General features: G+C 47.7%; 2 protein-coding genes and 1 long non-coding RNA gene across 3 annotated transcripts in view; 1 reads left to right on the top strand and 2 right to left on the bottom strand.

Moving 5' to 3' along the window:
• The window catches only part of SSH2 (slingshot protein phosphatase 2), a 471,054-nt gene that overhangs the window by 171,972 nt on the left and 287,062 nt on the right, over positions 1-12,020 (bottom strand). The gene's annotated exons all lie outside the window — the stretch shown is intronic.
• Positions 1-12,020, bottom strand: part of LOC310632899 — a 339,863-nt gene that overhangs the window by 271,256 nt on the left and 56,587 nt on the right. The window lies entirely within an intron of this gene.
• The window catches only part of EFCAB5 (EF-hand calcium binding domain 5), a gene marked incomplete at its 3' end in the record, with an annotated part of 55,955 nt that overhangs the window by 3,423 nt on the left and 40,512 nt on the right, over positions 1-12,020 (top strand). Inside the window, exons 2-3 of the mRNA XM_083350239.1 lie at positions 4,282-4,848; positions 5,913-6,069. Of these exons, the coding sequence (XP_083206365.1) occupies positions 4,292-4,848; positions 5,913-6,069 (714 nt within the window). The 5' untranslated portion in view covers positions 4,282-4,291. The remainder of the gene's footprint in view (positions 1-4,281; positions 4,849-5,912; positions 6,070-12,020) is intronic.

Below are 12,020 nucleotides of genomic sequence, written 5' to 3'. Positions count from 1 at the left end.
AACCAATGGAACTCCTTGCCTCCAGAAGCGGTGAATGCTCCAACACTGGAAGTTTTTAAGAAGAGACTGGACAACCATTTGTCTGAAATGGTGTAGGGTTTCCTGCCTGAGCAGGGGGTTGGACTAGATGACCTCTAAGGTCCCTTCCAAGTTTTTTATTATTATTATTATTATTATTATTATTATTATTATTATTATTATTATTATTATTATTATTATTATAATTATAATTATTTCTGCCTTAAGGCCTAAAAAGTGGCCTTTTCCTCAAAGCCAGTCCTTGATAAATAAACGACCAGCCACAGGTACCTAGAGAGCAAGTGACAGGATGACAAATTCACAGAATAACATGGCTTGAAGGGACCTTGAAGGTCTTCTAGTCCAACCCCCTGCTCAAGCAGGAGAGCCTATAGTACCATTCCAGATAAATGGTTGTTCGGTCTATTTTTGACAACCTCCATTGCCCATCATTAAACAGAATAACAAAGTTGGAAGGGATGTTAAGAGGTCTTCTAGATCAACCTCCTGCTCAAGCAAGAAACCCAATGTTGTTTCAGGCAAATGGCTGCCTTATCTCTTCTTAAAAACCTCCAGTGTAGAGCATTCACTGCTTCTGGAGGCAGGTTGTTCCCCTGGTTAATTGTTCTGTCAGGAAGTTTCTCCTTAGTTCTAGGTTGCTTCTCTCCTTGGTTAGTTTCCATCCGTTGCTTCTTGTCCTGCCTTCAGGTGCTTTGGAGAATAGCTTGACTCCCTCTTCTTTGGGGCAGCCCCTGAGATACTGGAACGCTGCTATCATGTCTCCCCTGGTCCTTCTCTTCATTAAACTGGACATACCCAATTCCTGCAACTGTTCCTGGTATGTTTTAGCCTCCAGTCCCCTGATCCTCTTTGTTGCTCTTCTCTGCCCTCTTTCCAGAGTCTCCACATCTTTTTTGACATGGTGGTGACCAAAACTGGATGCCGTATTCCAAGCGTGGCCTTATAAAAACGGTACCAACACTTCAGGGAATCTTTCTTGACTGCAATCGATGTGAAATATGCTAATGATGCCCTTTGCTGGCCCTGGCTACCCTGGCCTTGCTTTACAAGGCTTGGAGAGAAGCCAGGATGGGCATCAACGGCTTCTATCCAGCGCTTACAAATCAACCCTTACATTGTGCTCTCCAAGCTCTGTTACACCCCCCCCACACACACACACACAGGACAAAGAACTGACAAATCATTTTGCCCAGCAGCTCAGTTCTTTTCCATCCTGGGTTTACAGCCACAGCCCTGGTTGCCGTAGTCTCTTGGCGAGTCTGAACCGGGGCTGGAGACGCTTCCCTTGAGAAGGTCCAGGACCATTAATGGTTGGGGTTTCCTCTCCACCCCTCCCGTCCCCTTGGTTCTTTCTTGGTTCTCACAAGCCCGAGATGAAACAAGGATGAGAACCTTGGCCCTTCTCAGCTGCCCGAGAAGATGGATTGCCGCCCCCCCCGTCACTGGCTGTTGCCTAGCAACCTCAAACATACACACGGCTAGATTCTGCACAAGAGAGCCGCTGGAAATCTCTGCAAGAGGTTGTGGGCGGCTAAAATTAGACAGCCCCGACTTAAATTCCCAGGCATTTTCAGGTCAGACCTGTCCCAAAAGGTAAGCCCCCAGAAATACGTGGGATTGCTTTCTATTATTATTATCTTTTATTCATAAAACATGAAACTCAGTCAAGTGAACACTCAAATTGACTGGTGCTAATGGTTGACACGGGTTGCTGCCAGCATCCTAGGTCTCAACCAGGTATCTCCTTAAAATGTCAGATGTTCCGAGTAGCGCAGTTTTTTGTAGCTTTGCTGGAGTTATTGCAGGAAGCTGCAGTTTCTTGATGTGTTTTGCAAAGTTTTTGGACCTCGTTCCCAGTGCCCCGATGACAATGGGTGTCCCTGTTACACGTTTCATCCATAATCGCGCAGTTTCGATGGCCAGGTCGCGATATTTCGGAATTTTTTCCAGTTCTTTTTCTTTGACTCTGGCATCTCCTGGTACAGCGATATCAATCAGCTGTATGCTTCGGTTCTCTATGACTGTCATATCTGGCGTGTTGTGTTCCAAATTGCAATCTGTCTGTATTCGGAAGTCCCACAAGATCTTCACCCTCTCATTCTCGACAACATTTTCCACCCTATGTTCCCACGACTTTTCGGACACAGGCAAGTTGTATTTTTTACACAATGCCCAGTGGAATAATAATAATAATAATAATAATAATAATAATAATAATAATAATAATAATAGTAATAGTAATAATAATATAATAACAACAACAACCACCAGATATCACAGTCATAGAGAACCGAAGCGTACAGCTGATTGATATCGCTGTACCAGAAGATACCAGAGTCGAAGACAAAGAACTGGAAAAAATTACAAAATACCGCGACCTGGCCATCGAAAGTGCGCAATTATGGATGAAACGTGTAACAGTGATACCCATTGTCATCGGGGCACTGGGAACGATGTCCAAAAATTTTACAAAACGCATCAAGAAACTGCAGCATCCTGCAATAACTCCAGCAAAGCTGCAAAAAAAAATGCGCTACTCGGAACATCTTACATTTTAAGGAGATACCTGGTTGAAACCTAGGATGCCGGCAGCAACCCGTGTCAACCAACAGCGCCATTCAATTTGAATGTTCAGTTGACTGAGTTTCATGTTTTATGAATAAAAGTTTTATGTAATAATAATAATAATATGTCAAAAATTCCATTTCTACATTGAACTGTCTGTTGTCATCTAGGTTTAAAAATATTAAAGGTAAGGTAAAGGTCAAGGTTCCCCCGCACATGCGTGCTAGTCGTTTCCGACTCTAGGGGCCGGTGCTCATCTCCGTTTCAAAGCCGAAGAGCCAGCGCTTGTCCGAGGACGTCTCCGTGGTCATGTGGCCGGCATGACTAGACGCCAAAGGCGCACGGAACGCTGTTACCTTCCCACCGGAGTGGTCCCTATTTTCCTACTTGCATTTTTACGTGCTTTCGAACTGCTAGGTTGGCAGAAGCTGGGACGAGTAACAGGCGCTCACTCTGCTACGCGGCACTCTGGATTCGACCCGCCAATCTTCTGATAGACAAGCTCAGCGTCCTAACCCACTGAGCCACCGCGTGCCTTTTATTAAAAATATATTAGAATACAATAATCATCACATAGCAATCATATTGTTAAAAATAGTATTTTCCACTTTGACATTAATTGTACAACCATCAAAATATTTGCTAATCCGCTATAGATCTTCCTCCTATAATCCGCACTTTCTCCTATTTCCAACTTTCTATCTAAACTCTGTTTCTGTCAGTTAACCATTGGCAAAACAAACCCCAATATCCTCTTAGTACGAGGTCCAACTTAAAGGGTGCTGAGATTTTGCTGAAAAAGGAGAGAAGTCAGAGAGACGATTCAGATGGGTTTCGCCCCTTGAAAGTGGTCATTGAACCTCAGGCAGCATCTGTGAAAGGGTTAGATCCATTTTATAAGTCTTTGGTAAGGCCACACTTGGAATACTGCATCCACTTTTGGTCACCACGATGTAAAAAAGATGTTGAGACTCTAGAAAGAGTGCAGACAAGAGCAACAAAGAGGATCAGGGGACTGGAGACTAAAACATATAGGGAACGGTTGCTGGAATTGGGAATGTCTCGTTTAATGAAGGGAAGGGTGAGGGGGGACATGATAGCAGTCTTCCAGTATCTCAGGGGCTGCCCCAAAGAAGAGGGAGTCAAGCTATTCTCCAAAGCGCCTGAAGGCAGGACAAGAAACAACAGATGGAAACTAATCCAGGAGAGAAGCAACCTGGAATTAAGGAGAAACTTCCTGACAGTTAGAGCAATTAACCAGTGGAACAACCTGCCTCCAGAAACGGTGAATGCTCCAAAACTGGAGATTTTCAAGAAGAAATTAGACAACCATTGGTCTGGAATGTTACAGGGTTTCCTGCCTGAGCAGGGGGTTGGACTAGAAGACCTCCGAGGTGCCTCCCAGCTCTGTTATTCTGCTATTTTGAAGTAGTCCAATTCGGTTTCCGAACATTTGAGAGGTCTGGATTTCAAGCGATAAAAGTTGCCAAATGGGGCCAAACCGACTTCACAACTGTCTCGCTACCTTGAAGGGCTGGATTGCAAGCCTCCCCCTCCCCCATGTCAGTAAATAATGAAAGGGGTGGTTTTAAGGCTCTTGGGGTTAGGGAGAACCCCGCCCTGTCCTTCACACCTCCTCGGAATCACTCAACCCTTCCTTCTCCTCTTTCCTTGCAGGGGCCCAAACATGGCCACAACCCCACGCCAGGCCGAGGGCACCGAAATCGACAACGGCGACCAGCTACCCGGCGAAGCCGAAAAGCAAAAATCGGGGGTGACCCTTGGCAGTCCGTCTCCCGGCGTGGATGCTGAGTGGAAGGCCGTCTTCCACGACCACGTCCAGCCGCGGGCGCTGGCGCTGCAGGGCATCAAGACGGAGAAGTTGCAGAAGCGAACGCTGCAGCAGAAGAAGGAGGAAGAGAAAGACCCGCCCGATCGTTTGTCCCAGGACTGGTTCAACACGGAGTCCATGACTCTGGAGACCCGGGCCTACCTCCTCGACAAGCTGCTGCCCACCTTGGTGCCCGCCGTGGAGAAGCTGCTGCGGGTGGCAGAACGGAAGCAGGCCTTGAATCCGAAGGAGACCGAAGCCTGCCCCTTTAACCCGATGCTTTTCCTGGGCGAATACCTCATGAGGCATAACCCGGCCTACGACGTGACCGCCAAGCCGAACCCCTACGTGCGAGGGCTGAAGGCCATCACGGACCAGCTGAAAACGCGAGTGCCCGACACGACGATGCATAAGTGAGTAGGTCCCACGGGCGCGAGCCGGTTCAAACAGAAAGCTGGGGTTGCTACTAGGAGAGAATAAGTGTCGCCCAGAGTTGAATGGTGGGGTCCTCGGCGCTCTCTGAGCTGGGTGGTTTCCTTGCAGATGTTTCATGACCCCACTAGGGAACGTCATCGGCGCTAGGAGGGAGGAGGAGGAGGAGGAGGAAGAGAATTGTGGGGTCCCTGGTGCTCTCTGAGCTGGGTGGTTTCCTTGCAGACATTTCACGAGCCCACTAGGGAACATCATCAGCGCTAGAAGAGAGTGGGGTTTGAGGAGGAGGAGGAGGAGGAAGAGGAGGAGGAGGAGGGTTTGTGGAGAGGAGGAGGAGGAAGACGAGAAGGAAGAGGACTGTGGGGTCCTTGTTGCTCTCTGAGCTGGGTGGTTTCCTTGCAGATGTTTCATGACCCCACTAGGGAACATCATCAGTGCTAGAAGGGAGTGGAGTTTGCCCCTGTTCATAGACAGTGGCTTGACCTGTCAGTGTCGGTGGGATGATTGGCAGTAAACAACCACATGTTTGCCATCACGATATGAAAAAGATGTTGAGACTCTGGAAAGAGTGCAGAGAAGAGCAACAAAGATGATCAGGGGACTGGAGGCTAAAACATATAAGGAACGGTGGCTGGAATTGGGTCTGTCTAGTAGTTTAACAAAGAGAAGGACCAGTATCTCAGGGACTGCCCCAAAGGAGAGGGAGTCAAGCTGTTCTCCAAGGCCTCTGAAGACAAGTCAAGAAGCAACAGATGGAAACTCCTCAATGAGAGAAGCAACCTAGAACTAAGGAGAAACTTCCTGACAGTGAGAACAATTAACCAGTGGAACTCCTTGCTTCCAGAAGCTGTGAATGCTCCAACACTGGAAATTTTTAAGAAGAGACCGGACAGCTATTTGTCCATGAATGGCGTAGGGTCTCCTGCTTGAGTAGGTGGTTGGACTGGAAGACCTCCAAGGTCCTTTCCAATCCTGTTATTCTGTTACTTGACTTCTCCTGACTTTAAGAACCCCGATCTAACCACGTTACCCTTGTGTCCCTCAGACTTGCTCAGATGAAGAACTTGGTGGAAGAGAAACGGCACCATCGGGAGGATGTGGAAAACATCAAAGCTCAAGTGAACCAGCTGCGCGAGCAGGCCTTGGCTCTGCAGTTCCACGAATGGACCCTGGATGCCTCCGGACAGATCCCGCTGGCTCTGGTAACTGGGGCCAATGAACCGGGGCAACCACACCTGGCCAGCAAAGTCCCTGCCCATATATCTTCTCCTGAGGAGTAACAAGAGCCTGGCCCTCTCCTTTCTCCTTCCTTCGCCAAGCAGATCCTTTTTTGAAGGCATCTCGAGAGGTTTAGGAGAACAAGTGGGATTTGGAACCAAGCAAGATGATGCTCTGGTTTCCTCCGGAGTGAGCTGAGGCCCATGAAGACCTATCAGCTCATTCCACAAACCAGCATCGGAAGCTTACGCAGATGCTGCTCTCTCTGGCTCTGATTCCTAGACTTTTTGGGTCTCCAACCTCGGCGACTTGACAACTTGTGGACTTCGACTCCCAGAATTCCTCAGCCAGCTGGCTGAGAATTCTGGGAGTGGAGATCCGCAAGTCGTCAAGTCACCGAGGTTGGAGACCTCTGCAACTAGAGGAAGTTTCAGTGGGGAGACTCAGCTGGATGGTCCAAACTCTGCTTTGTAGGCCCCAGTTCCCGGGTTCAGCACCCAGCAACTTGAGCCCCCAAATGTCACAGTTCCGACAGATGAAACTCTTCAAAAGAACTTTGAGGCATTGTTTACCTTAACTTAAAGGATATTTTGGGATGCGGTGGCTCAGTGGGTTAGAACGCTGAGCTTGTCGATCAGAAGGTCGGCAGTTTGGCGGGTCGAATCCCGAGTGCCGCGTAGCAGAGTGAGCGCCTGTTACTCGTCCCAGCTTCTGCCCACCTAGCAGTTCGAAAGTACGTAAAAATGCAAGTAGAAAAATAGGGACCACCACGGTGGGAAGGTAACAGCGTTCCGTGCGCCTTTGGCATCTAGTCATGCCGGCCACATGACCACGGAGACGTCCTCGGACAAACGCTGGCTCTTTGGCTTTGAAACGGAGATGAGCACCGGCCCCTAGAGTCAGAGATGACTAGCACGCATGTGCGGGGGAACCTTTACCTTTTTAAAGGATATTTATTCGAGTAGCATAATATCGGCACTTAAATAATCGAAGCCAAGAACTGAATTCCCTTCCCCTGGACACCTAGTATCAAAGCACAATTCCCTCCTCCAATTAACCGTCATAAATCACATTCCCCAATCAGCTTGAAGCACCGGCTTCTTCTCCAGTTCTCCAGCCCGCCAATTCTTTTATCAGCTCTGGGCTCAGTAGCCTTGATTCTCAGGCTAAGTTTAGTGTTGTTATGTCTAGCTGGACTCTCGTTCACATTCCCCACCCCCTGTCCCAGCATCATCTAATTCTAAAAGGGAAAGGAAGAAAATGGCTACGTTTACATCTGTTGCCAATGCAAAAACCATCCGATGTTAGCTGCATTGACACGAAGTAGCCTGGTTCGCAGAACTTACTACAGGTAGTCCACAACCGCGAAAGAGCCCAAATGTTCTATGGCTAAGCGAGGCAGTGGCTAAGCGAGTTTTGACCCATTTCGCGACCTTTCTTGCCACAGTTGTTAAGTGAATCGCTGGAGTTCTTAAATTAGTAACCTGGTTGTCAAGTGGAAGGAAGACAGGCCTGGAATTTAGAAGGAAGGAAGGAAGGGAGGGAGGGAGGAAGGAAGGAAGGAAGGAAGGAAGGAAGGAAGGAAGGAAGGAAGGAAGGAAGGAAGGAAGGAGAGGGTGGAATATTCACTCCTAACAGCCAGACTGCTTCTTTCCAGAGACAGTCCAAATGCGTTTTTTGCCTCAAAATCTGATCTGTTCTATCTATCTATCTATCTATCTATCTATCTATCTATCTATCTATCTATCTATCTATCTATCATCTATCTATCTATTCATCCACCCATCCATCCATCCAGGATTTGTTTGTTATTTGTACTGCACATGTATAAACCAAAACTGGTTAATCTAATTCTAGATTATCTGTTGGAGTACGCACAAAGACGCACGTACGCACTCCGCTTACCCCACATTTTCCTGTAACAAGAGGGCATTCTGAAGCAGGATTTATTTGTGGGGGACGGGGAGCCTTGTCCGTCACAAAAATCGCTTCTGAGAAATGGAACAAACGAAGTGAGTTGTGCTTTGCTTTGTTTTGTTTATTAATAAAAGGATGATATTCGGGGCGCAAGTGTTTATGCAAATAGCTTTTTGGTTCGCCAAATGCCTGAAAGAGGTTTTCAAGATCTTTTTCATTCCTGAAAGTTGCCTGTTCTGAACTCGGTCACCCTGACGGAGCGGAGCGAATTCCCAAAGGCTTTTGCACAAAGCTCCCACCCCCACACCCCCACCCCCCCACTCAGGATAAGCTGACACACCTTGCGTGGGCCCAGGGCAACCTGCCACCAGGTAAGGATAGAGAGAATCACCATGCTTATGCAATGTTCGCTGGGTCTGTTTAGGCTTCCCTGCTCTCTTCCAGCTGGATTAGTGACCGCTCAAAGTTACAACGGCACTGAAAAAAAAGAGACTTACGACCATTTTTCACACTTACAACCATTGCAGCATCCCCGTGTTCAGGTGATCCAAATTCGGATGCTTGGTCACTGTCTCATATTTGGAACAGAACAAAGCAGAACACAACAGAACAGAATAGAATTACAGGATATAATAGAAGTACAGGTTAGAAGAGACTATATAGACTATAAACTATAGACTATAGACTATACACTAGGCTAGGCTAGGTTAGCGTCAGGACCCACCCCAATCCACGTCTTAGGAAAACAAAAACTCTTGGAGTCAGTTCTAGTCCAAAAGGAATTTTTACTAGGACATGTTTGGTTGTGGGAATACAAGACAGGACTTAGTATTGTTTTACAAATTGAAATTTTATAAAGGGTACCCGGTTCAACCCCCCCCTTCCCTCAACCCCATTTGGTCAGCTCCCACCATTCTACTTCGTGTCATCCCTTTCGTGGGGGAAAAAAAAGGAACTTCGAATCTTTATGGTTATTGCCTTCTTCCTCTACAGAATTAAAAGAAGACACAAACCAGATGCCTCCTTCCCTAACCCTTCCCTTTGTTCCCCCAGTTCAAAAGGTTTCCCTTGGTCTTTGAAATAACCTAAGGCAGGCTGAATCCACATCCGCTCCTCCTTCCTCGGGAGATGGCAGAATCCATGGGGGGGGGATAATGTTTTAAACAGACATTTATGAATGTGATATAAATGGATTCTGACAGTTAGGCTAGACTGGACGAGAAGAGAAGAAGGAGAGGAGAGGAGAGGAGAGGAGAGGAGAGGAGAGGAGAGGAGAGGAGAGGAGAGGAGAGGAGAAGAGAAGAGAAGAGAAGAGAAGAGAAGAGAAGAGAAGAGAAGAGAAGAGAAGAGAATTACAGGATAGGATAGACTATAAACTATAGACTATAGACCAGGGGTGTCAGTCCTAGAGGAGATCAACCCTGACTGCTCTTTAGAAGGCCAGATCCTGAAGCTAAAACTCAAATCCTTTGGCCACCTCATGAGAAGGAAGGACTCACTGGAGAAGAGCCTAATGCTGGGAAAGGTGGAGGGCAAGAGAAGAAGGGGACGACAGAGAAGGAGGTGGCTGGATGGAGTCACTGAAGCAGGAGGCCTGAGCTTAAATGGACTCCAGAAGATGGTAGAGGACAGGAAGGCCTGGAGGAACGTTGTCCATAGGGTTGCGATGGGTCGGACACGACTTCGCAACTAACAACAACAACAATAGACCAGGGGTAGGCAACCTTGGCTCTTTTATGACTTGTGGACTTCAAATCCCAGAATTCCTGAGTCATAAAAGAGCCAGGGTTGCCTACCTCTGCTATAGACTATGGACTATGGACTAGACCTGAATAGAATATAGAATATAGAATATAGAATATAGAATATAGAATATAGAATATAGAATAGAATAGAATAGAATAGAATAGAATAGAATAGAATAGAATAGAATAGAATAGAATAGAATAGAATAGAATAGAATAGAATAGAACAGAATATGAAATAGATTTGGGAATTGAAGTCCACAAGTCATCAAAGGGCCAAGTTGGAAGACCCCTGCCTTAGCCGATTCCGAGATGCTTTTACCAATGGAAGAGCTTCCAATGTAGCAGTCTCCATCCTTTCCAGCTTGGGGAGTGGGGGGGAGAGTGGTGGGGCATGTGAGTGGCGGGTGCGCACACGCACCCACAACTCTTATTTGTGAATGGAGCTTCATGTGCGTTTGCTTGCCCATCTCTCCCACAGCCTGGTTTCAAACAGGCCACGACACGGGGGTGGTTGGGATTGATGGGCCTGAATGTTCTAAAAAAAATAATAATAATCCAGAGAGATATTCAGAGTTGTAACTGCCTTGAAAATCGCTCAGGCGGAACTCTGTAGCACAGTCAAACCTCAGCATTTGCCCACAGGAAATGCTTTGTGACATTTCTGCACCGTGTCATAAAATGCTTGATTGTGGTCACGCTTACGTCGTAGGCGGGTTTATAGAATTTGCCAAATTTCAAATCCACGGGATTTTTGATGCATTCTATAAATTCGTCCATTTCAGATACCTGGGTTCAAAACCTTTTGCCGTACAATGCGTCATTTTGCCCAGCCACAGCTTTAGAGACTGGTGGGATTCAAAAACCTGAACAACCGCTTCTCTTATTGGATACAGGCCTGGGATCCCATAAGTGGCATCCACGCACTTCCGGTGGGCCGTTCTAGGCCTGGGAGGCCTCCTCCAAGCCTCTGAGGCCTAGAACGGACTTCCGGAAGTAGCATCCACGCACTTCTGGTGAGCCATTCTAGGCCTGGGAGGCCTCCTCCAGGCCTCCGAGGCCTAGAACGGACTTCCGGAAGTGGCATCCACGCACTTCTGGTGAGCCATTCTAGGCCTGGGAGGCCTCCTCCAGGCCTCCGAGGCCTAGAACGGACTTCCGGAAGTGGCATCCACGCACTTCTGGTGAGCCATTCTAGGCCTGGGAGGCCTCCTCCAGGCCTCCGAGGCCTAGAACGGACTTCCAGAAGTGGCATCCACGCACTTGCGGCGGGCTGTTCTAGGCCTGGGAGGCCTCCTCCAAGCCTCCGAGGCCTAGAACAGATTTCCGGAAGTGGCATCCACGCACTTGCGGCAGGCTGTTCTAGGCCTGGGAGGCCTCCTCCAGGCCTCCAAGGCCTAGACTGGAGTTCCGAAAGCAGTGTGCATTCAGCCACATTTCCAAACTCAGCAAAGTTTAGCTACCAGTTCTACATGAGAGTATGTAGAGAGAGATAAATATAATATAAAAAACACTGGGCAACAAAACTTGCCTCGTTATGAAAAATTCTTAATTTCACACCGAAAGGGCTTCAGCAGAGTATCAGCTGGGGAACTGTGGGAGCCCCCTAAATGAAACCAAGCGCAAAAGTGCTAGAGAATTTCTGGAAGGCCCGTCAGCCATCAACAGGCACGTGGAGATAAACAACGTCTACATACCACTCAAAAGAGACAAAAGGCCCAAACGCCTCCTCACCAGCAACCAACAGCCAGAGACTAACACCAAGATTAACATCAGACCAATCATCAAGAAATATACCAAACCCGCCCCAGTCAAGGTGCCACCAACTCAGACAAACAGTAAACCACAGCCTAATCAACAGACTACAAGGTCCACTCCCGCCCACACTGACAGGGCTAGCCACTTGCATATAAACATGAAGCAAACCCCACTCACTTGTAGCGCTGACTATGTGACCTAGTTTGGTGATGAAATGTCTGCAGCAAAACTGCCAAGCTTGGAGAGCACCATGGACCACACAGTCCTCCTCCCCCTCCCCTTCCTCCTCCTCCTCCTCCTCCTCTCCACACACATACCTTTTAGCACTGATGATGTTCTCTACTTGAGTCGTGAAATGTCTGCAAGAAAAACACCAAGCTCAGAGAGTGCCAAGGACCCCATTGTCCTCCTCGTCATATTCTTCTCCTCCTCCTCTGCCTTCTAGCACTGACAATGTTACCTAGTCCCCATAGCAAACTATTGGTTCATTTAACAACCACAGTGTTCACTTTACA

The sequence above is a fragment of the Vipera ursinii genome (assembly GCF_947247035.1).
Source record: "Vipera ursinii genome assembly, chromosome: 1".
In the NCBI taxonomy this organism is placed as follows: domain Eukaryota; kingdom Metazoa; phylum Chordata; class Lepidosauria; order Squamata; family Viperidae; genus Vipera; species Vipera ursinii.
The sequence above is the reverse complement of the archived record's forward strand: the minus strand, read 5'-3'. Positions and strand labels throughout refer to the sequence as shown.